General features: G+C 42.5%; 1 protein-coding gene across 1 annotated transcript in view; it reads left to right on the forward strand.

The window, feature by feature from the left end:
- The window catches only part of LOC121286010 (synaptic vesicle 2-related protein-like), a 56,797-nt gene that overhangs the window by 10,271 nt on the left and 20,251 nt on the right, over nt 1-26,275 (forward strand). The window contains exons 2-10 of the mRNA XM_041203032.1: nt 8,603-8,763; nt 10,078-10,163; nt 15,312-15,410; nt 15,549-15,620; nt 19,375-19,499; nt 19,595-19,658; nt 20,296-20,421; nt 21,263-21,391; nt 22,727-22,800. Coding sequence (XP_041058966.1) covers nt 8,603-8,763; nt 10,078-10,163; nt 15,312-15,410; nt 15,549-15,620; nt 19,375-19,499; nt 19,595-19,658; nt 20,296-20,421; nt 21,263-21,391; nt 22,727-22,800 — 936 coding nt within the window. The remainder of the gene's footprint in view (nt 1-8,602; nt 8,764-10,077; nt 10,164-15,311; nt 15,411-15,548; nt 15,621-19,374; nt 19,500-19,594; nt 19,659-20,295; nt 20,422-21,262; nt 21,392-22,726; nt 22,801-26,275) is intronic.

Here is a 26,275-nt window from a genome sequence, read left to right on the forward strand (position 1 = left end):
GAGGAGTTCTTAGAATGCTTTTGAGATAGTTTCTTAGAGCAGCATGTTCTGGAACCAACCAGACAGCAGGTTATATTAGAGTTGATATTGTGTAACGGTACTTAATTAATTAACGATCTCACAGTAAAGGCACCCCTAGGTAGCAATGATCACAATATGATTGAATTTTACATCCAGTTTGAAAGGGAGAAGAGCAAGTCTAAGACTAGTATCTTAACTTAAACTTAAATAAGGGCAACAATATGGGGACGAAGGCTGAGCTAGCTGAAGTGAACTGGGAAACTAGGCCAAAGGATAGATCAATAGAGAAGCAATAGCAGACATTTAAGGGGATATTTCAGAGTATTCAGAATAAGTGCATTCCTATTATAAAGAAAAATTCTAAGAGGAGGTCCCACCATCCGTGTTTAACTAAAGATGTTAAGCAAAGCATCAAACTTAAGGAAAAAGCATACAACTCTGCAAAGATGAGTGTCAGGACAGATGATTGGACAGAACATAAAAATGGCAGAGAATGACTAAAAGGTTAATCAGGATAAAGAAATTATTGTATTAGAGGAAGCTAGCTAGAAATGTAAAAATGGATAGCAAGAGCTTCTAAAGGTATTTATAAAAGAAAAGAGTAAGTAAAGTGAGTGTTGATCCTCTAGAGAGTGACAGTGGGGAATTAATAGTAGATAATAAGGAAATGGTGAAGAAATGAACAAATATTTTGCTTCTGTGTTCACTATAGAGGATACAAAAAACATTCCAATAATAGCTTCAAATCAGGAGGTGAACAGGAGAAAGGAACTTGGTGAAATTGAAATCTCAAGGGAAATGGTTCTGAGCAAATTAATGGAGCTGCGGGCTGGCAAGCCTCCAGCTCCCGACAGACTACATCCTAGGGTCTTAAAGGAGGTGGCTAACGAAGTCGTCAATGCGCTGGTGTTAATTTTCCAAAGTTTGCTAGATTCTGGAAAGGTTCCATCAGATTGGAAAGTAGCAAATATAACCCCCCTATTCAAAAAGGGAGGAAGGCAGAAAACAGGAAATTATAGGCCAGTTAGCTTGATGTCTGTCATGGGGAAGTTATTAGAATTGATCATTAAGGAGTTTATAGCTGGGCACTAAGAAGAGTTCAAGGCAATAGGGAAGAGTCAGCTTGGTTTTGTGAAAGGAAAATCATGTTTAACCAATGTTTTGGAGGTTTTTGAAGGAGTAACATGTGCAGTGGATAAAGGGGAGCCTGTAGACATACTGTACTTGGATTTCTGAAGACATTTGATAAGGTGCCACATCAAAGATTATTACGGAAAATAAAAGTGCATGGTGTAGGGGGTAACATATTAGCATGGATAGAAGATTGGCTGGCTGGCAGAAAGCAGGTCTTTTTCTGATTGTCAGGATGTGACGAGTGGAGTCCCACAGGGGTCTGTACTGGGGCCTAAACTTTTTACGATTTACATCAATGACTTAGATGAGGGGAGTGAAGACATGGTAGCTAAATTTGCAGATGACACAGAGATAGGTAGGAAAGTATTTTGTGAAGAGGACCTGAGGAGGTTGCAGATGGATATAGATAGGTTGAGTGAGTGGGCAAAGATCTGGCAAATGGAGTTTAATGTGTGAAAATGTGAAGTTGTTCACTTAGGCAGGAAGAACAAAAAAGCAGAGTATTACTTATATGGAGAATGGCTGCATAATTTTGAAATGCAGAGGGATCTAGGCGTTCTAGTACACGAGTCACAAGAAGTTAGTGTTCAGATACAGCAAGTAATTAAGAAGGCTAATGGAATGCTGTCCTTTATTATCCTAGGGACTGAACATAAAAGTAAGGATGTTATGCTTCAACAACAACAGCAGCAAATGCTGGAAAAAACTCAGCAGGTCTGACAGCATCTGTGGAGAGAGAAACAGAGTTGACATTTCAAGTCCATATGACTCTTCTTCAGAGCCACAGAGAAGTAGAAATGTGATGAAATTTATACTGTTTAAGGAGGGGGAGGCTAGAGCAGGTGAAGCTGGATAGAAGGCCAGCGATAGGTGAGGGCAAAGGAGAGATTGACAAAGATGTCATGAACAAAAGGACAAAGGCAGTGTTAATGGTAGTGGTAAGAGTTAAAAATAGGTGCTGATAGTGGCTTTAAGGTAAAAAAACAAAATGTGATATAGCAGGACAAGGGTAAGCACTCTGAAAAGGACAACATGAACAAGTAATTGGTGACTATTGTGGGGGTAGGGTGGGCGGAAGGGGTGGTGGTGGTGGAGGGAAAAAAGGGATTAAAAATGGGATAAAAAGTGGGGGGAATAAAAAGAGAGGGGATAAAACAATGAATGAATGAAAATAAAAATAAGTGGATAAATAATAAAAATGAATACTGAAAAAAGGGATAAAAAGGGGTGTAAATAGAGGGAAGAGCTCATGGTCTGAAGTTGTTGTACTCAATGTTAAGTCCAGAAGGCTGTAAAGTGCCTAATCGGAAGATGAAGTGTTGTTCCTTGAGTTTGTGTTGGGCTTCACTGGAACATTGCAGCAGGCCAAGGATGGACATGTGGGCAGGAGAGCAGGATGGTGTGTTGAAATTGCAAGCAACAGGAAGGTCTGGGCCATGCTTGCGGACAGACCAAAGATGTTTCACAAAGTGGCCACCCAGTCTGCATTTGGTCTCCCCGGCATAGAGGGGACCACATTGGGAGCAGTGGATGCAGTGAATTGAAGGAGGTGCAAGTGAAGCGCTGCTTCACCTGAAAGGAGTGTTTGGGTCCTTGCACGGTGAGGAGGGAGCAGGTAAAGGGGCAGGCTTTGCACCTTCTGCAATAGCATGGGAAGGTGCAGTGGGAAGGGGATGACGTTTTGGGGTGATGGAGGAGTGGACCAGGGTGTCCCGGAGGGAAAGGTCCCTATGGAATGCTGACAGGGGGTTGAGGGGAAGATGTGTTTGGTGGTGGCATCATGCTGGAGTTGGTGGAAATGGCAGAGGATGATCCTTTGAATGTGGAGGCTGGTGGGGTGAAAAGTGAGGACAAGGGGGACCCTATCATGGTTCTGGGAGGGAGAGGAAGGTGTGAGGGCGGATGTGTGGGAGATGGGTCAGACACGGTTGAGGGCCCTGTCAACCACAGTGGGTGGGAAACCTCAGTTAAGGAAGAAGGAAGACATGTCAGAAATTTTGGAAAGTGGCATCATCAGAATAGATGCATTGGAGCTGAAGGAACTAAGAGAATGGGATGGAGTCCTTACAGGAATCAGGGTGTGAGGAGCTGTAGTTGAGGTAGCTGTGGGAGTCAGTAGGCTTGTAGTGAATATTGGTGGACAGTTATGCTTCAGTTATACAGGGCATTGATGAGACCGCACCTCGAATACTGTGTGCAGTTTTAGTTTCCTTATTTAAGGAAGGATGTAAATGCTTTGGAGACAGTTCAAAGGAGGTTTACTAGATTGATACCTGGAATGAGTGAGTTGTCTTATGAGGAACGGTTGGACAGACTTGCCTGTTTCCACGTGGAGTTTAAAAGAGTGAGGGGTGATTTGATTGAAATATACAAGATCCTGAACGGCTGTGATGAGGTGGATGTCAAAAAAATGTTTCCTCTTGTGGGTGAGTCCAGAACTTGGGGACACTGTTTTGAAATTAGAGGTTGCCCTTTTAGAACAGAGATGAGGAGAAATTTTTTCTCTCAGAGGATTGTGTGACTTTGGAATTCTCTGCCTCAGAAGGTGGTGGAGGCGGGGTCATTGAATATTTTTAAGGTAGAGGTAGATTGGCAAGGGAATCAAAGGTTTTTGGGGCCAGATGGGAACATGGAAATCGAAACACAAGTATATCAGCCATGATCTTATTGAATGGCGGAGCAGGCTCACGGGGCCGAATGGTCTACTCCTGTTCCTATTTCTTATGTTCTTATGTTCAAATAAGGAGACCAATACTGTACACAGTAATCCAGATTGGTCTCACTCCCCCAAAAGCAGCGGCAGTAAAACTTCCCTACTTTTATATTCCATTCCCCTTGCAATAAATGCTAACATTCCATTTGCCTTCCTAGTCACTTGCTGTACCTACACACTAATTTTTTGTGATTCATGGATCAGGACACCCAGATCCCTCTGTATCACCAAGTTCTGCAATTTCTCTCCATTTAAATAGTACACTGCTTTGCTATTTATTTTTATTTGTTCATGGTATGTGGGCATCACTGGCTAAGTTAGCATTTATTGCCTATCCCTGATTGCCCTTGAGAAGGTGATGGTGAGCTGCCTTCTTGAACCATTGCAGTCCACGTGGTGTAGGTACTCCAACCGTGCTGTTAGGGAGGGAGTTCCAGGATTTTGACCCAGCCACAGTGAAGGTAGGGTGTTATATTTCCAAATCAGGATGGTGAATGGCTTGGAGGGGAACTTCCAGTGGTGTTGTTTCCATCTGTCTGCTGCCCTTGTCCTTCTAGATGGTAGTGTGGGTTTGGAAGGTGCTGTCTAAGGAGGCTTGTTGGGTTCCTGCAATGCATCTTGTAGATGGTACACACTGATGTCACTGTGCTTTGGTGGTGAAGGGAGTGAATGTTTGTGGATGGGGTGCCAATTAAGCGGTCTGCTTTGTCCTGGATGGTGTCAAGCTTCTTGAGTTTTGCTGGAGCTGCACTCATCCAGGCAAATGGAGAGTATTCCATCACACTCCTGACTTGTGCCTTGTAGATGGTGGACAGGCTTTGGGGAGTCAGGAGGTGGGTTACTTGCCACAGGATTCCTAGTATCTAACTTGCTCTTGTATTTATATGGCTAGTCCAGTTTAGTTTCTGGTCAATGGTAGCCCCCAAGATGTTGATAGTGGGGATTCAGCGATGGTAATGCCATTGAATGTCAAGGGGCGATGGTTGGATTTTCTCGTATTGGAGATGGTCATTGCCTGATATTTGTGAAGCACAAATGTTATTTGCCGCTTGTCTCTCCAAGCCTGGATATTGTTCTGGTCTAGCTGCATTTGGACATGGACTGCTTCAGTATCTGAGGAGTTGTGAATGGTGCTGAACATTGTGCAATCATCAGTGAACATCCCCACTTCTGACTTTATGATAGAAGGAAGGACATTGAAGAAGCAGCTGAAGATGATTGGGCCTAGGACACTACCCTGAGGAAATCTTGCAGTGATGTCCTAGAACTGAAATGATTGACCTCCAACAATCACAGCCATTTTCCTTTGTGCTAGATATGACTCCAAACAAAGTGGAGTACTGTCAAAGTGGAAAAGTTCACATTTTTCCACATTAAACCCCATCTGCTGATTTTTGTCCCACTCCCACTCACCTAACCAATCTACATCCCTTTGTAGACACTTTACCTCCTCTTGACTTTCCTATATATCTTGGTGTCATCAGCAAATTTACCATACATTTGGACCCCTCATTCAAGTCATTGGTATAGATTGTAAATAGTTGAAGCACTCCACTAGTTACAGCTGGCTAACCTGAAAATGATACATTTATCCCTACGCTCTGCTACTTGAAAGCTAAACAATCCTCTATCCATGCTAATATGTCACCCTCTACACCATGAACTCTTATTTTGCATAGCAACCTTTGATGTAGCATCTTATCAAATGCCTTTTTGAAATCCAAGTACGCCACATCTACAGGCTCTTCTTTACCCATGTTGTTTGTTGCTTCTTCAAAGAACTCTAATTAATTAGTTAAATATGATTTCTCTATCACAAAACCATGTTGACTCTGCCTGATCCCACTTTCTAAGTATTCTGCTATAAGCTCTTTAATGATGGATTCTAGCAATTTCCCTGTGACAGATGTTGCGTTAACTGGCCTATAGTTTTCTGCTTTCTGCCTCCCTCCTTTCTTGAATAAAGGTGTTATGTTTGCTATTTTACAATCCACTGGGATTATAACCAATATCTGTCCTATCTCTGCAGCCACTTCTTTTAAGGCCCTAGGATGCATGCCATTAGTTGCTGGGGACTTCAGCCTTTAGGCCTAATAGTTTTCCCAGTACCTTTTTCCTGGTGATTCTGATTGTTTTAAGTTCTTCCCTCACTTTCACCTCTTGATTTTCAAATATCTTTGAGAAGTTTTTTAAATCTCTACAGTGAAGATAAACATAAAATGTCTGTTCAACCCTTCCGCCATTTCCTTGTTTTCATTATTAATTCATTTTAATTACTCTTTTCCTTCTTAAATACTTGTAGAAACTCTTAGTACCTGTTTTTATATTTCCAGCTAGCTTTCCCTCAACTTGAATTTCTGCCTCTTTTATTTTTTGGTCTTTGTTGATTCTTAAATTCTCTCCAATCTTCTGATGTATCATTAGCCTTCACAGAATTGTAAGGAGTTTCTTTCAATTTGATACTATCCTTAATGTCCTTATCTATGCACAGATGATGTATCTTTTTCTAAGAGCCTTTTTTTTACTGGGATAATTCTTTGCTGAAAGTTATTAAATATCTCCTTAAAAGTCTGCCACTGCATCTTTACTATCCTAACTTTTAATCTAGTTTCCCAGTTGACTTTAGCCAACTCTGATTTCATATCCTTAATATTACATTTATTTATATTTGAAACACTAGTCTTTCACCCACACTTCTCAGCTTCAAACTGAACGTGAAATTCTAAGATATTATGATCGCTGTTGCCTAGCGGCTCCTTTATATGAGGTTATTGATTAGGTCACCACCATGTTCTCAACGGGAATTAGGGATGGGCAATAAATGCTGGCCAGCGACTTCCACATCCACTAAAAAATATTTTTAAAAATTAGCCAATGAGATAGGGCCACTAGAGATAGCCTTCTCCAGATTTTCCTTCCTGTTAACAGTTGCTCTCCCAAGGAGACACAACTTAGACTAAAAAATCTGAAAGATGGAGGGAAAGTCATCCTGTGTTGCCATATGTCAATACTCCATTGAATAATCCCAAATTGGTGACTTTTAAAAGCCTTTATTCTCTCATAATCCCCAAAATAACATTAGCTAAGCATGTGATAAAAGCCATGGCCAAATCCTGTCTCATCATTGCTTTGAAACCATTTATCTTTCTATTTCTTGCAACTCATTTTGTTATGTTGAGAGGATGGCAGAGGTATTCATGTCACCTCCATGAGAAGACAATGTCCAGATGCATCCAGAAATAGCTCATTTTGAATACTTTAAGGCATTTATATTTGATGAACTAATCACCAGTAAAGGTATTTAGTGGGTGATGGAAAGTCCTTTTTTAAGCCAAAGTTTTAAGGTTCCTTCATGGCAGAGTTACTATCCCAGGATGTACTAAGCCATACAGTTCAGAAAGATCAAAGTTCAATTCCTGATGTGTACTGAGTTAGCTGATCTGCTGAAGAACAGTAGGAGTCCCTCATATTCACTTCAGTATGATTCATTCAACTAAGACCAAAAGTGAGAGTATAATGTACATCAGCTCTGGAACAGAACAGCTTAACAAATTCCTCCATCTGAGTTAATTAAAATAATTATGTCAAATTTTAATATTCTTTTTCTTTTATTTGTCCATTTTCTCCCTAATACCTTTGTTTAAGTTGTAATTGCTCATGACATGAACTGATTTGAAGAAATCATCACCCTAGAAACTGGTTCAACAGGCACAAAATGGACAGCTATGGTTCAATATGGCAGATGGTCTGCACTTGCTCATTCTGAACAGGAAGGGTGCAGCTCCCATATTGGTAAAGGTTCATTCATAGGTGTCAAGGGCGCATGCCCGAAACATGCATTAAGCAGTTTGCATGTGTAAATTGCGGGCCTAAAGCCATGCACACTGCGGGCAGTTTTGTCAAGGGCTTGACAGCCAACCAGTAGCCTTTAAAGGGTAAGCCTTTTATAATTTTCCTGCTCTTTCTGGCTGCACATTAAATCTGCGGGCCACTGCTGACCACTGCAAGCCTTCTCTCATGATGGCCACCCCCTCTTCATGGATTCTCCGAAACACCTGGGCCAACTAATCTTTCATGACTATCAACCTGTCTTTGAAGCCAAAACTAGCAAGTGGAGCTCATCGGTAATAAACCACTGGGACCAGCAGACCAATTTCCTGTGATCCTGGCACTGGCTTCTTTAGGTTGGGCCAAGTTAGGTTATGGTCCTGTTTCAATTTGACTGTCTCAGAGTGATGAATTTTCATTAGTAGTTAGATGGCTTCAGTGATTCAGGTTTCTGAGCTAAATGTTAAATGAGTTCCCTGATACATCATGCTGAATAAATAGTGCTGGTCTATTCCCTGATCAACAGACATAATTTAAGCAAAAGTATTTAAACAAAAGCAATTGATTTTTAGTGGGATTAGAGATGGTCAAATCCCTCGTTAATAGTAGCCCTGGTGACAAGATGCTGTCTTTCAAGAGGGTTCTGATTGAGAGATTCATGGTTTAAAAGCAGGCTTTAATAATAATGCTGTCTCTTTAAAAATGTCTCAATGGTGAGAATCTCTCTCTATAGAGCTCAAGATGGTGAGACGCCCTGATCAAAGAACCGATAACAAGATCCCTCTTTAAAAAGGGTCCTGATGGGTGAGAATTCTCAAAAGTTATGCTGATGTGTCCCTGTTTGGGACACAAATCAATCTTTAAGGCACTGATGTGTTGATTCATTGGATGCTTACTTCTTTTCAGTGTAGTGAAGTTCCGTCGCACGGGTGAAAGTACAAGGTCAGAAGATGACACATGTTCTGGAGAACATGAGATTGAGATAGAAGGAGTGCGGTCCGAGCTAGAGCCAGTTGAATTGGATGATGGAGGCACTGTCCCTAAAGATTTTGCAAATCCTACAGATGGTAGAGTATATATTGTTATTAAAAAGAGGCTTATATCATCATAAAAATTGTGTAATATATAGAATGGAAATATGTGCAATATCACTTATATGCTACAAATAACTAACAACTTTTCATAATGTATTGCTTGTACGTTACATTAAAATTAAAGGGCCCTAGTGATAATGGAATTGTCTGGAACAAACAATACTGACAAGAAAATCTCAGCTTCAATTTCTAACCTGTAATAATTTGGCTGATCTCAGTCAACATAGACATCTCAGACACAAATTGCCTCCACTCCATTGATGATTAAAATCAACTGCAGTACTCACTCCTGATCACTACCTATCACTATTGTTCAAGACAAGTTTGGGTTCAGCTGTGATGCACTTTACGATAGAAGAGCCTGCTGACATTTAGGCTCAAACATGAAGAACGGAAATTTGGGTGAGGCACAATAAGAAAGAAAGACATACATTTATATAGTGGTTTCCATGACATATCAAAACATCAGCGAATTACTTTTGAAGTATAGTGACTGTTGTAATGGAAGCCATCTCCCGCAAACTTCTTCCTGAGTTCTCTGCCGGAAGGCAGTTCCAACCCATAGCGCTTCGATCTCCACCACCAGTAGGGCTAGAAGGTAGGTCCCGAATCCACGCCAGCTGGAATGGGGATCAAACCCCATGCCGTTGGCACCAATCTGATCCACACCAGCTATCCAGCAAACTGAGCCAAACAGCTTCCCAAGGAGTCCAAGTTGTTATGGCAGCATACACTTTTACATGCATGTTGCAGCCTGGAGCTATGGATAGTGATGGTAGAGATTCCAATTTCTTTCCATCCTGCCACAAACAGCAAAGTGATAATGATCAGATAATCTGGTTTATTTCATCATGTTAATTGAAGGGTAAATATTCACCAGGATATTGGGGGGGAGCTTCCTTGGTCTTCTTTGAAATAGTGCCATGGGATTGTTTATAAACCACCCGAGAGACCATCATCTCATTCAACAGATTGTACCTCCAACCATGCAGCATTTTACTGGAGAGTCAGCTTAGATTTTTGTGCTCAGGTATCTGGAGTGGGTCTTGAACTCACAACCTTCTGACTGAAAGGAAAGGGTGCTATCCATGGCTGATACTTTTAGAGTAGGTAGTGGAACTGTACCCCAACTGAGGCAGCACTTCAGAATTACAGGACATGACAGGAATAAAATTAATTATCCCACGGAAGGAGAGATAAAGGGAGAATGAAAAATTAAACTGAGTAACAGCAGTCAATGATTTGAAAAAAGATAGTGCGGTTTTCAACATTCCCTGTGTTTTTTAGATGTGTTCATGGTGGAGGATGCTGTGGAGGCTATTGGATTTGGAAAGTTTCAATGGAAACTCTCAGTCCTTACTGGACTGGCATGGGTAAGTAACATTCACTCACCATTTCTTTTCCCCAAAGCCTCAGTTGTTTAGTCCATTAAGTTAGAAGATGTCTGTAGTTGTTGCAAAATGATGATGAAGGCACAGGAGAGGAGACAAAGAGGGATTGTGAAGGATGTACAAAATTAAAAAATCTTAAGATTAGAATTGGTTCCCTCATAGCAAAATAGAAATGTGGAATAAACTCCTGGCTAAACTAGATGATAATATGTCAATTAGCACCTTTAAAAACAATTGGATGAATACCTGGTTAAGAAATGGATTGTGCATTAAGGACAGACATAGATGAAAAAATTGTTCCACAACAGCTTGGACAAAGAGAATATCCGGTCAAGGAAGGCAACTAGTCAGGATTGTAAAATATAAGATTTTCTTAGGGATAAGGGAAGCTTTTCAAGGCTTTTTCTCAGATGATTAAATGGGTAGGTGAAGTGGTTTGTCACTTCTTAACAATTAAGAATACACACACAGCTATCTGCTTCTGAGTTCCAACTTCCTGTGTGAAAAACAGAAGGTTCCTTTATTCCTTATTCTCCACCAGAGGGCAATATATCTGGGACTTAGCACACCCTACTGTCAGGTTTTATATGACAATTCTTTTTAGCTAAAATGTCCTTTTACAAACAAGCATAAACATTAAACACAAACATCACGTTTCCTCCCCCTTTAGCCAAGATTAAATTGGTCAGGCAGATTTGCTTTGACCTAGGAGTGTTGGCTTAGGTTATCTCGAAACGTCAACTCTTTTCTTCTCCGCCGATGCTGCCAAACCTGCTGAGTTTTTCCAGGTAATTCTGTTTTTGTTTAGGTTATCTCAGTTTGTTTGCTTCGAAATGGAAGGTTCTGCTGTTCCACTTGTTTCTGTTCACATTCAACAGTTTCAGTTACAGGTGCTGCAGGTTTGTCAGTTGAATCAAGTCAGGTTTCCCCAACTGGAGCAGATGTTTCCCAGAAATCTTCCATTGTGACTGGAGATCCCTGGAAATTTGATTCATTGGATTTGGCTTCTGTAATCTGGTCAGTGTGTCTCTTCCAGATTCCACAGGAAGGTTCAACATCATAGGTCAGTGGTCCTCAATGCTTGATGATTCTTCCCAGGAGCCACTTTATTGTCCCACAGTAATTTTTGACCCAAACAGACTGATCCAGATTAAACTCCCAAGCTGGTTTACTTGTGTCATGTGACCTCTTCTGATCTAGTTGCATTGAATTAATCTTTCCTTTCAAGTCCGGACACAGCAAATCCATTCTGGTATGTGGTCATCTTCTGAGCATCAGCACAGCAGGAGATATGCCTGTTGTTGAATGTAAGATGTTATGATACATCATCAAAAAGTTCTTCAGCTTCAACTTCCAATATGTTTGCATCCTTTCCTTCAAAATGGCCATTTTGAATATCTGGACAAAGCACTTGGCTTCACCATTTGAGGCTGGGTGGTAAGGCGAGATGAGAATCCACTTGATCCTATCGTTTTTCAGGAATGTTTGAAATTCACATGATGTGAACTGTGTGTCAGACACAATCTGCTCCGGCAATCCAAAAGTAGTGAACACATTCCAGAGAGCGTCAGTGGTCTTTGCTGAAGTAGTTGACATCATGGGAATAACATGAGGCCACTTTGTGCGGGCATCCACCACAATCAGCATTGTATGTCCGAGTAGTGGTCCGGCAAAGTCCACGTGAAGTCTCTGCTATGGGTGGTCAGGCCAAGCCCATGGATGTAATGGGGCAGGTGCAGGAGAAGACTTCATTTCTTAACTTGAAGGGCAATCACTGACCATGCCTTCAATGTCTTTATCCAGGTGTGGCCACCATGCTATGTAGATGAGCTAATGCTTTCATTTTGACAATTCCATGTGACTGAGGTGAAGTTCCTCTAAAACTCGTGTTTGGATTTTGGAGGAATAACAACTCTGAATCCCCATAACAAACAACCATCTTGCAAAGTCAGCTCAAATCTACGCATATAATAAGGTTTAAGCTCAGTAGTCACTTCTTGAGGCAGACACCAACTCTTCTGTGTGTACAGGTAAACTTTGTAGAGTACAGTATCCCTCTGCATTTCAGGTCGAAGTTGATCCGCTTTAACAGGTAACATGTCCATCTGGTTCACATTGAAAGCAGTGACTTCACTTTGGGTTGTGGAGCTGTGGTGTAATGGAAGTCTGGAAAGTGCGTCTGGCATTTCCATGATTCTCAGTGGAGCGAAATGTAATTTTGTACCGGTAAGCAGATGAGATCAGTGTCCACCTTTATAAGCGTGCAGCGGCAAATGTCAGGGTTTGTGACTTCAGGCTAAGCAACCAGGTCAAAGGCTTGTGGTCTGTAATTTCATAAATTTACGCCCATACAAATATTGGTGGAACTTCTTGACTCCATAGATTAGTCCAAGTGCTTCCTTCTCAATTTGGGCATAATTTTGTTCTGCCTTGGACAATGTGCGTGAGGTGTGTGCAATGGGCCTTTCACTGCCATCAAGAAATGTGTGGGAGATGACAGCTGCAACCCCGTATCCAGATGAATCACAAGCCAGGCTGACAGGCAACTTTTCATTGAAATGTGCCAGGACTTTAGCAGAAGTGAGCTCTTGCTTGAGTTCCTTGAAACTTTCCTGACAGGCTTGTGACTAATTCCATTTTGTATTCTCCTTCATCAGATTATTCAGTGGTGCTGCTTTGGTAGCCAAACTGGAAATGAACTTGCGGTAACAATTCATAAGTCCCAAAAATGAACGATGCTCCTTAGCATTTTTGGGCTGTGGTGCATTCACCATTGCCTCCACCTTTCTGGGTGAGGTTAAAAGGCCAGTTTTGTCGATCACATGTCCCAGGTACTCCACTGAGGGCTTCAGAAACAAGCATTTCTATTTCTTACAGCAGATGCTGTATTTTTCCAGTCTACGCAGGATCCTGCCTAGGTTCTCTAAATGAGTTGGGAGGTTTTTCCCGGTGATAAGTATGTCGTCTTAGAAGCAGTGAGACCCTGCAGTATTTTGTCCATGGCCTGCTGGAATAAGGCTGGCGATGACGTGATTCAAATGGTAGCTGTTTTATTGAGATAGACCTCTGTGTGTGCTGATGATTGTATACTTCCTGGAACCTTCACTCAGCTGCATTTGCAAAAATGCCTGTGATAGGTCAAGCTTTGTGAATAATTCACCTCCATTCAGAGCAGCGAACAGGTCCTCAACTTCAGTAGTGGGTACTGATGCACTTCGAGGAAAGGATTAATGGTGATGTTATAGTCACCACATATTCTGATAGACCTGTCATCCTTCACTACTGGGACTCTTGGAGCTGCCCACACTGCATAATCAACTTCCTCAATTATTTGAAAGTTTTCAAGTCGTTCTAGTTCCTGCTTGATTTTCTGTTGCATTGAGCAGGGAACTGAACATGGTTTGAAAAACCTTGGAGAACTTCAGCCTTCACAGCAAGATTGGCCTCAATGTCTTGATTAACTCCAAGACCTTATTTCAAGCCATCAGTATACTTTCTAACAAGGACTGCAACATGGGGTTGCAGTGCACTTTACTTATTTAATTCCAGTCCAGCCAAATTTCATTTAGTCTGTTCCTGCCCATAAGAGATGGACAATCCCTTTCACAATGAAAAGTGGAAACCTTGCTATTTGACCTCCATATTTAGCTTGACTGGACATTTTTCCAAGTATATTTACAGGCTCACCAGTGTAGGTGCTAAGCTGGCGGAGGGTTTTTTCCAATAGGCATTTCTTGAAAATTTTCTCCCATGTCTTCTCTGAAACAATAGAAACAGATGCTCCAGTGCCAACCTCTATTACAACCATTTTAACAATTAAGGCAATGCCAACTTTTAGTCCTTCATCTAGTTTCAGATCAGACTGAATGCAATACAATTGCTCTTCCTCATTGTCGCTGTTAGTTTCATTTCCTGCCTCGTCTGGACTCACATTACTTGTTTATTGTGTTTCCAAGTAATGCACCTTTTTAAACTGCCAGTTTATTTTCAAGCACAACTTGTCTGTGTGCTCCTTGTGATACCCTTTTCTTGGCAGTACTGCTGCCAAGCAGTGATTAGCCTTTGATCTACATGCATGCTGTATGTGTCTTTTTTTCCCACAGTAGCGACAATCAGTGGTTTTCCACTTACAGGCTTCTGCATTATGCCCTATTCCATTACAGTGGTAACATATTTGGAAGCGAGTATACCCTGACTTTACTATTTTAACTTCAGTATTGTTAGAATGCGCTTTCAAATCTCCAGCTTGTTTCTCTGCCATGTCTATGCTTTGTGCAGTCTTGAACGCTTTCTTCAGTGTCAACTCTTGCTCCGCTAACAACCTACACTGAATTCTTTTGTTTCTTAGTCAAAGAACCAAGCGATCACAACGCTTTTCCCAAGTAACCTTTAAAGTCACAATGTTTCACTAATTTTCTCAACTCAGCCAGGAACTGGGAAACTGACTCATTCTCATGCTGTTCTGTTCAGTGAAACTTGATTCTCTCGACAATAATTGCTGGTCTGGGATCAAAGTGCTTTTTCAAAACATCCACAAGCTCTTTAAAGCTTTTATCTGCTGGCTTCAGGAGCAAAGAGATTTCTCAGGAAAGTGAAATTTTTCATTCCGATGAATGTGAGAAACACTGAGGCTGCTTTTCCCCTTCATTCTCATTCACAATGAAAAACTGTTCCATTTGCTTGACATAAACTCTAAATCCATTTTAGCTGATCAAACGCCTCTAAAGCCCTAATAATGATGATCCCATCCTCGATGCCATTTGAAGTATTGTGTCACTTCTTAACAATTAAGAATACACACACAGTTATCTGCTTCTGAACTCCAACTTCCTGTGTGAAAAGCAGAAGGTTTCCTTATTCTCCACCGGAGGGCAAAACATCCGGAACTTAGCACGCCCTACTGGCAGGTTTCATAAAACAATTCTTTTTAAATAAAATGTCCTTTTACAAAAAAGCATAAACATTAAGCACAAATATCACAGCAAGGACAGAGCCCATTATAGAACAGATTGTATATAGACCACGATGGAAGGAATAGACCTTTCTCATTCCAAGCTTTCTTACTATTATGTTGGTGCTGGTTGCTAATTCTGTATTACATGTCCTAAGTGCACTTATTTTTATTTATAGATGGCCGATGCCATGGAGATGATGATCCTCAGCATTCTTGCACCTCAGCTACACTGTGAGTGGAGATTGCAGAGCTGGCAAGTTGCCCTCCTAACCTCGGTATGATAACATTGTTGGATTTTAATGAATAGCACCACTCACTAGGCACTGACCACATGGTAATATATTGTACTGAAGTTCTATTTCAATCCTTTTTCTCTCAACCCTGTTCTTCTTCCCCTTCCTCTTCTGCTTTAGGTAGTGTTCATTGGAATGATGTCCAGCTCATCACTATGGGGAAATATATCAGACCAGTATGGCAGAAAGACAGTGAGTAACAGCCATAACTGTTTTTTTTTCTGTTTTTTTCCCCTTGTGTTCTGAAACTTTGACTCCCCCTTGGGTACAGTTTATGCCCATTGGCATCGCTTTGGTAGCTCACCATCACACAGACATCTCAGTGTCAAGCTTCTTGAGTGTTGTGGGAGCTGCACTCATCCAGGCAAGTGGGGAGTATTCAATCACACTCCTGACTTGTGCCTTGTAGATGGTGGACAGGCTTTGGGCAGTCAGGGGGGTGAGTTACTTGTCGCACTATTCCTAGCCTCTGATCTGTTCTTGTAGCCACAGTATTTATATGGCAAGTCCAGTTCAGTTTTTGGTCAATGATAACCCCCCAGAATGTTGATAGTAGGGGATTCAGTGATGATAATGCCATTGAACATCAAGGGGCAATGGTTGGATTCTCTCTTGTTGGAGATGGTCATTGTCTGACACATGTGTGGCGCGAATGTTATTTGCCATTTGTCGGCCCAAGCCTGGGATTTGTCCAGGTCTTGCTGCATTTGAACATGGATTGTTTCAGTATCTGAGGGGTCATGAATGGTGCTGAACATTATGCGATTATCAACAAACATCCCCACCTCTGACCTTATGATGAAAGGAAGGTCATTGGTGAAGCAGCTGAAATGGTTGGGCCTAGGACACTACCCTGAGGAACTCCTGCACTGAAGTCCTGGAGCTGAGATGACTGACCTCCAACAACCACAACCATCTTCCTTTGTGCTAGGTATGACTCCAACTAGCGGAGAGTTTTCCCCCTGATTCCCATTGACTCCAGCTTTGCTAGGGCTCCTTGATGCCACACTCGGTCAAATGCTGCCTTGATGTCAAGGGCAGCTACTCTCACCTCACCTCAGGAGTTCAGGTCTTTTGTCCATGTTTGAATCAAGGCTGTAATGAGATCAGGAGCTGAGAGGTCCTGGCGGAACCCAAACTGGGCGTCAGTGAGCAGGTTATTGCTAAGCAGGTGCTGCTTGATAGCACTGTTTATGACCCCTTCCATTACATTACTGATGATCGAGAATAGAGTGATGGGACGGAAATTTGTCTGAGTTGGATTTGTCCTGCTTTTTGTAAACAGGACATACCTGGGCAATTTTCCACGTAGCCGGATAGATGCCAGTGTTGTAGCTGTACTGGAACAGCTTGGCTAGGGGCATGGCAAGTTCTGGAGCACAAATCTTCAGTCCTATTGCCGGAATATTGTCAGGGCCCATAGCCTTTGCAGTATCCAGTGCCTACAGCCGTTTCTTGATATCACATGGAGTGAATCAAATTGGCTGAAGACTGGCATCTGGAAGAGGCTGAGGTGGATTCTCCACTCGGCACTTCTGGCTGAAGACTATATCAAATGCTTCAGCCTTAACTTTTGCACTGATGTGCTGGGCTCCTTCATCGTTGAGAATGGGGCTATTTGTGGAACTTCCTCCTCCAGTGAATTGTTTAATTTTCCACCACCATTCACGACTGGATGTGGCAGGACTACAGAGCTTAGATCTGATCTGTTGGTTGTGGGATCACTTAGCTCTGTCTATCACTTGTTGCTTATGCTGTTTGGCACACAAGTAGTCTTGCTTCACCAGCTTGACACCTCATTTTTAGGTATGCTTAGTGCTGCTCCTGGCATGCCTTCTTGCACTCTTCATTGAACCAGGGTTGATCCCTGGCTTGATGGTAATGGCAGAGTGGGGGATATGCTGGGCTATGAGGTTATAGATTGTGTTCGAGTACAACTCTGTTGCTGCTGACGGCCCACAGCACCTCATGGATGTCCGGTCTTGAGTTGCTGGATCTGTTGAAATCTATCCCATTTAGCACAGTGGTAGTGCCACACGACACGATGGAGGGTATGCTCAATGTGAGTGAAGGCAGGATTTTGTCTCCACAATGACTGTGCAGTGGTTACTCCTACCAATACTGTCATGGACAGATGCATCTGCAGCAGGCAGGTTGGTGAGGATAAGTATGTTTTTCCCTCACCATCTGCCACAGACCCAGTCTAGCAGCTATGCCCTTTAGCACTTGGCCAGTAGTGGTGCTACTGAGCCACTCTTGGTGATGGACATTCAAGTCCCCCACCCAGAGTGCATTCTGCACCCTTGCCACTCTCAGTGCTTCCTCCATAGAGTCGTACTGATAAATCAGCTGAGGGAGGGCCATATGTGATAATCAGCAGGAGGTTTCCTTGCCCATGTTTGACCTGATGCCATGAGACTTCATAAGTTCTGGAGTTGATGTTGAGGGCAACTCGCTCCTGACTGTATACCACTGTGCCATCACCTCTGCTGGGACAGGACATACTCAGGGCTGGTGATGGTGGTGTCTGGGATATTATTTGTAAGATATGATTCCATGAGGATGACTATGTCAGGCTGTTGCTTGACAAGTCTGTGAGACAGCTCTCCCTATTTTGGCACTAGCCCCCAGATGTTAGTAAGGAGGACTTTACAGGGTTGACATGGCTGAGATTGCTGTTGTCCTTTCCAGTGCCTAGGTCAAATCTGGGTGGTCCATCCGGCTTCATTCCTTTTTTGTGACTTTGTAGAGGTTTGATACAACTGAGTAGCTTACTAGGCCTTTTAAGAGTCAACCACATTTGGAGTCACATGTAGGCCAGACCAAGTAAGGACGGCACATTAGTGAACCAGATGCATTTTTACAACAATCGACAATGGTTTCATGGTCATCATTAAACTTTTAATTCCAGATTTTATTGACTTTAAATTCCACTATCTGCCATAGCAGGGTTTGAACCCAGATCCCCAGAGCATTACCCTAGGTCTCTGGATTACTCATCCAGCAACAATACCACTACGCCATCACCTCCCCTCTAATTGTCCACAGCAACAAGAATTCCTTCTGTGTGGCTCAGCAATTTACATATACATCCTTCTTAATCTAATAAACTCTATTTGCTGCTTATGGTGTAGTCTTCTCACAGATTGGGTGACCAAATACCTCCATTGCAGACACAGTTGTGACCCTGACCAGCCTGTGGCTCAGCACTTGAAAATGTGTTTCCATCTTTGGTTTCCTACATTGTTCCAAGCAACCTCAAAATGCCTAGCAATTAGATTTAAACTGTACCAGGTATTCATTGTCTGTAACCCTGCTGCTGAAGCTAGGTGTCCCATACAATGGAAGAGCTTAGTTTTGAGTTCACCATGTGGTGAATCATAAATGTGAACCTGCCTCTTATTATTCCACAGCACAGTGTTGGAGTGCTTAATGTCTTGAAGTAACAATATTTTAAGTTTTTGTAATTCAGAAAGGTCTGTGTCAGAGTCTACCACATTTGCTGGCAGAACGCCAGCAACTAAATTAGGTTTAAATGATGTGTGTACTTTGCCCAATTTTATCTTATCCTTCCAGAATATCAAGCAAAACATTTTTTAACCTCCATCAGTACTTTTAATCTCCATCAGTGGTGTTAACCTAATTTATGTGCTCAATTTCCAGTGTGGGTTAACACTCTTAAACTTTTGATCCCAAGGTGAGCTGTTGTTAATGGGTAGAAATTCCTCAAAGGCAGTGGTTCAGATTGGCCACCCGTTTTATGCAGAGACAAGTATTTACTTCCATGGACTGCAATGGAGCTGAGTATCAGGCATTGATTATAACAAACGGCCAATCTGGTTCTGCCCATTTTGTGCTACTTCCTGAGAAGAATTTCTATGCCTAAATCTCTTGCCACTGTTAGAGTCTTGTATTAACCATCTATGTTTTTATGTGTTAACTCCAGGGTCTGAAAGTTAGCGTACTCTGGACATTGTACTATGGAATACTGAGTGCCTTTTCACCAATCTACAGCTGGATCCTTGTGCTCAGAGGTTTGGTAGGCTTTGGGATTGGAGGTGTTCCACAATCGTGAGTGCATCACTTTAAAGTTTAAGATAACTTAAACTTCTTCATTCTAAATGAATAAATAAATAATTATTTCTAGTCTTGGTTGCTCCATACAGGGTAACGCTATATGCAGAATTCCTTCCAATGAAGTCAAGAGCAAAGTGCATCTTACTAATAGAGGTCAGTGGAACATGATCATTCTCTTGCAATGTGTACCACCTTTTATTACTTGTGGGAGGGATATTGAATTTTTCTTTGTGTTAACTAAGCTGAGGGACGTCACTGCTGGGAAAAAACAATTTTTACACTGGGTCTCAATAACAAGTGCTCCAAGATCAGGTATAGCCTAAGTTAGATGCAGGATAATGTTCTATCCACTGTGTTCCATCAATTTCTCCCAAATCAAGTAATGCATGGAATGGGGTACAATACAGCTTCGTTAATGCTGCCCTTTCAAGTTGTCCAAAGTGTTGCACGTATTAGATAGAAAATTTTAGCCCTCCCAGGTTAAGTGCAACATAGATAAGATACAAAACAAAGCTCCCCCTTCATTAAGCTGAAGTTAAACAATTACCCACAAGGTCCATGGAGAAAATATGAATTTTGAATCATTTCCCAGACCATTCCAGTGTACTTCCTAAAGCTCAGTTATTGATTGGCATTGCTGCCTCCCTGCCTCCGGGCAGAGAATTATTACATGACTGGGAGAGATATTTAAGAAAAGAAAAGGAATAAAAAATCCAGACTATCCATAATTAATATCGAGCTTTCTCAGCATCTATGGATTGTGCTTAATTGGAGCTCTCTTCATTTTCAGGTGTTCTGGGCCTTTGGGACAGTGTTTGAGGTACTGCTGGCAGTGGTGGTGATGCCCACACTAGGCTGGCGCTGGTTGCTCATTCTTTCTGCAGTGCCTCTTATGATTTTCGCCGTCTTGTGTTTTGTAGGTATTTCCACTGAAAGAAAAACTTGAATAGAAAATGATGGGAATGTATGAATTTGAGGGAGTAGTGGGAAAAGTAATCAGTTCATTCGGTTCACCTAATGTGGCAAGACCAGGACATTTGAGTCCTCACACAGTGAGGCTGTAATTTGAACTATCAGGAGGAAGGTTGAGAAGAGGCTAGGCTCTTTCCCACGAAAAAGAGAGAATCTAAAGGTAGTGATCCAAGGTACACCTAGCACACCTTGTAGTAGCAGCTCACAAGAGCATTTGTAGAAATCTAGTGGCAGGCCCTCTACCTATACATTGGGTAATTGATGCTGGGCACTGAGGATGGAGAATGAAGGTTGGAGGGGAAAGAGAAAAAGATAATGTTATAATGTGAGGGGGGTAGGAATAAATGACTTAATCACAGACTAATAAGAAGGGAACAAATTTAAATCCTCCTGTCAACCCTCTACCTCTCCAATTTTCAACTTGGTAACTTGATATGAATCATTGACAAAGGAAATGTTCACGTAGCAGGGCTCAAACTACCAGACACCATAGGATATCATGGATTTTTCACTAAATGCTTTGTAATGAAACAAAATGGAAATTGATTTGATCTATTGGAATTCTGTATAGCGAAGTAACCAAAAAAAGATTTAATTAACTGGATTTCTGTATATTGGGGAGTTGGATCATTTAGTCTGGTTTGATAATAGACCAAATTATTTTTAACCAGATTATATTAATAAAGTTACCTGATCAGATTACAGGGAAGGCTTGACTAACCCTCACTCCATCATCATTATACACCAAAGTTAAGTTTATTAGATAGTCTTATTTCTCCTTAAAGTGGCTTCCAGAAAGTGCACGTTATGACGTATTGTCTGGGAACCAAGAAAAAGCCATCGCCACATTAAAGCGCATTGCTACAGAAAATGGAGCACCAATGCCACTTGGAAAATTGATAGTTGCCAGACAGGTAAGGGATAATGGTTAATTTTTTATTAACATATTATTTCTGTTAAACTTAGAACAAGAATTTTTAATAACAGGAAAATAGGTTGAACAAGAACATCCCTTTTGGTAAATCTAAACCCTACCTGTCTACCTTCTCATTACTTTCTTTGATCCATTCTTTCTTTAGATATGCATCTAGTTGCCTCTTAAACTTATTCATGTTCTTTGCTTAAAAATCCTTCATTTGTACTTTCTTCCATGTCAATTAAGAAAGAAAATGATAATGTCTGACCCTTGTAATGCTACACTCCAGTGGTGCACTAACGCACTGTCTAACCTTATAATTTCTTGGCAAGATTGTTTCACAGCTTGGCCATTATAGGGTAATTACTCCACTAGGGGCCAAGGTGAATAGAAAGATAAAGCTAAGAGTTGATTAACCTGCAACTTGTGCTCCTCATGGAAGTCAGCTCGGAACCAGAAAGGGCAGCCAATCTATGAGTATTTTGCCAGCCTGCCATCTCAGTCAGGAAATGTACTTGACTTGTGGGGACGAAGAGGGAAAGAGAGCCAAGAAATAGAAAAAAAAAAATGAAAGAAAATAGTGAACTGACTTCATGGCATAATGGATAAAACTGCCCAGCGTGATTCCAACCATTACAGATCAGGAAGATCCTGAATTAAATCCTGATGGATTTGTTGAACATCTGTGGGGTAGTATGGTTGACCTTGTCCGCAGACAAAAACAAGGTGATGTCAATCAGGGTTCCTTCTCCTGATCACTAATCCAATGACACTTGCTGGAAAATGCACACACATGGATGTCAGTTAAGGTCAGAATTGGACTTTGCTATGATGTTCTTTGTGGTCGACTAGTTTGTCAAAACTCACTATCCAAATTACATAAGATGAACAGCCATTTGATTAAGAATCCTATTCGGTTGCCATTGCTTGTCACCGTACTGGGAAATAAGAGTGCTCTTTTATGCTGTTGGCCAAAGGCCTTACTAAAGGGCTTAAATACGCATATGTTACTAAAAGGTTTAAATATGCATATTGTTAAAAATGTGCAGTCCTATTATCGATCTTATGATCATCAACCTGAGACATTGGCTCTGTTTCTCTCCACTGATGCTACCTGCTCTACTGGAGTGTTTCCAGCATTTCAGATTTTCAGCATCTGCGGTATTTGAGAAAATAAATGAGTTGGCATGTGTTTTTTTTAAAATTCTTTCAGGAATTAACAGATTCCATAGCACCCAACTGTTGATTGTAGTTGCTGGCTGCTTGTGAAATAAATTAAACTTTTTCCTCAGCCTTCACTGAACTAAACCTGGCAAATGTTTGTTTGAGACAGGAGGACCGTGGTCATATTGGGGACCTCTTCACACCACAGTTTCGAATGACCACCATCCTTTTATGGTTCATTTGGTAAGCCTGTTTTTTTAATATCAAATGAATGAAATTCAATGTTCTTTTTTAATAACTTGAACGATCCTAGCCATCTTTGGAAACTTCAGCTTGTTTAACAGCAAATTAATTTTCATTATTCGGATCATCCGCTCAGTAAACCAAGAATTTTTTGAACTCTCAATCCTCCATGGAAAATAAGGAAAGCCAAGTTTTCTTGAGTATTTCCATCCTAACACCAACTTTTCCAACTGCATTTGTCATCTGTTTGCACTAATGAAGACTGACCATGAATAATAAGCCAAGGCGCTAAGCTGAAACAAGCAAGATATCATTTCAGAATATGGGTGGATGAAAAGTACTATGGCCAATCATTCCCAACAGTTATTAACTCAGTTCCTTCTGTGCTAGAGTAATTACACCACTTTTCCACCCATTGTTTTTATATCCACAGTAATTGGGTTGCTGCGAGCTATTCAGATGACGAGTCGACTAATCTTAAAAATGTGCTGATACTAAAAAAATGCATTCACTCTCTTATACTATTCTGCTGTGAATTATTATCAGAATTGTGTCATTTAAATAGGTTATACATAATCAGAAGGGATCATTTCAGTCTAGTTCCATGTGCCAAAGTTTAGAAAATACACGCAGTATACCATCTCTCATATCCTTTAATCTTGAGCAGAATTTCTCATGTTGCTGTTTTCCCTTATGATATTGATTTATTGTGTGCTCACTTTGGCATTTCTTGACTTTTTGTATCAGTTGACAATTCAGATGTGAAAAATATTTTCTTCCCTGACAGCCCCCTTATTGTAGTCACTGTATTGTTCTTGAGCTGAGGAAAGAAGTAACACACTTGTTGAGTTTTCAAGAGATGATAGGGAAATACAGAACATTTTAGCAAACTGATTAAAAATGCACAAATTTGGGAATGTTTTCCTTGCAATCGAAATTGAAAGTCCAAAAGAATATATTAGTCTGATAAATATAGTTCAAACCTGTTACCTGGAATAATCATAGGGCGGAATCATCTGCCCCCACTGGTGGCGAGTGTTATGGCAAGTGTGGGGGGGCGGGGAACAACAAAGACCATTAATCAGTTTCACATCGTCATGAAACCAATTAGCCATCGTTTGCTCTGCCCGTCATTGGCGGGCCACCTTTCCTGCCATCCGTCGGGAACGTAATTTCAATGCATTCGCATCTCATCATCTTACCTGCCTGCCAAAATCATCTCCTCATGTCAAATCTACCTCCCACGTCAGCGTGACTTCAGAACGACGTGATTCACAACAGCATTTAAAGGGCGTGCACCAGGCGAGCTGAACTTCGCGGGAACTTGGAGGTGAGTGCACACTAATGTTGCAAGCACTCACGAGGGTCACCCTTCGACTTTAAGGCAGGGGTGCCGCGCATTCAGGGGAGGGCATAGGCAAGTCGTTTTTTCCCAGCTGCCTGATAGTGTAGTGCCATGGCAAGAGCTGCACTGCGGTTGGGGCGAAGTGGGGAGGGGGGTGGTGAGGGGTGGGGGGCGTGGGGTGAAAGGCAGCACAGTCTGATGGTAGTGCAAAAGCACATGCGGGGGAGAGAGGGAAGCAGCCACACATTAGGGAAACCTTTTATAAAGTGAGCATTCTTCCACAGGTGAGACAGCTCAGGGACAGCTACGTTGACACGCTTGGCGTCAGGCCTCTAGCTTATCAGTGCAGAGGCGCGAAATTGTCACCAAATGCTCCTGAACCTTTCACCCCTAGGGTGCAGACTGCAAATTAATGAGCGTTTTAGGGGGCTGCAGAACAATTGGACAACTGGGCAAGTTGTATCATCTCCTTGTGAAAGCTGGCCATGGAGCAGTCACTAATGGAGGCGCTCATAGCCCCTTGCAATGTCTTCATTCAGATTTGGACCAGTCTACCCAACGGTTCCAGCTAACAGCGCTGCCTGCAATGCGGGTTGGGAGAATGCCTGCGTCTGAGCTGAGAGTACAGTCCAGTGGTCGAAGCTGCCGCCAGTCGTTCATGTGGACTGGGGAGCAGGTGGGTGGGGTTTCGGGCAGCCATGCAGCGCACTAAACTATGGCCGTCCGAGTGGTGGCTATCACCCTCCAGCATGTGTTAAAGGGCCTTGAGGCGGAGCCGGAGTCGCACATGTAACCATGAGAGCTCCCTCGGAGACCAATGCTAACCCACACATCTCTCTCTTTCATCCTGTAGGAGGAGTATATCCAGGAGCATGGAGCCTGGTGACCTAGCTGTACACCTCATGGCTTACAGGGAGCAGAAATGAAAGAGAAGAGAGTGACGGAGGTGTCTGGCTGGGCAGAGGGAGGAGCAGCACCCTCAAGAAGAAGGGGTGGCTGGGGCTCCTGGCCATGACGCTGAAGAGCCACAGCAAGCCATCGCAGGTCATGCCTAGCCACACCCAGGGTCTACAGACATGCTTTCATTCCTGCAGATGACCGAAAACCAGTGTTGCCAAAGGCTGCGCATGTCCAGGGAACGGGTCAGTCACATATACCACCTGCTGCAGGCTTTGGCACCACGGGGATTTGGAGGGCATCCACTGCCAGTGGCCGTGAAAGTGACCACGGTGCTCAATTTTTACGACAGTGGCCCCTTTTAGGGCTCCACAGGTGACCTGTGCAGGATCTTGCAAGCCTCCAAACACAAGTGAATCTAGGAGGTCATGGACGCCATATTCGCAAAGGCACACAACTTTGTGAATTTCGACCAGGATCAGGCAAGCCAAGAAGCAAGAGCACTGGGATTTGCGCAGGTCTCAGGTTTTCCACAGGTGCAGGATGCTACGGCTGCACTCACGTTGTGCTTAGATCTCCATGCCAACAAGCAGTGCAGTATGTGAACTGCAAGGGCTTCCACTCGCTGAATGTTCAGCTGGTCTGCGATCACAGCAGACGTATTCTGCAGGTCTGTGCACGGTTCCCAGGGAGTGTCCACGACTCCTACATTCTCAGTAGGTCTCAGATCCCTGACATCTTCCAGGGTCCATGGAGGCTGCAGGGTTGGATTCTCAGGGACAAGGGCTACCTGCAGAGGACATGGCTGATGAAGCCCTTGCGGTGGCCCCAGTGTGCAGCAGAGAGAGGGTACAATGAGGCTCATGCTGTAACTCGCATTTTGCTGGAGCAAACAATTGGGATGTTGAAAATGAGGTTCCGGCGCCTGGACTGGTCTGGTGGAACCCTGCAATACAGTCCACAGAGAGTGTCACGCATCACTATCACCTGCCCTTCACAACCTGGCACCGTATCAGGGGGAGGAGCTGCCTGAGGAGGAGATGGAGAAGCTGCATATCTCCTCCGATGAGGAGGGTGTCAACGGGGATAAGGGTGATGTGGTCCTCGAAGGTGAGGATGACAACGATGAGTCCATCATGTTGTCCAAACGAGGCAGGCATGCTTGGTAGGCCATCATAGCCACTAGATTTGTGGAGGATGATGACAATATGCAGTGAAGACATTCCATAGATC

This window comes from Carcharodon carcharias, chromosome 13, assembly GCF_017639515.1.
Source record: "Carcharodon carcharias isolate sCarCar2 chromosome 13, sCarCar2.pri, whole genome shotgun sequence".
Classification (NCBI taxonomy): Eukaryota; Metazoa; Chordata; class Chondrichthyes; order Lamniformes; family Lamnidae; genus Carcharodon; species Carcharodon carcharias.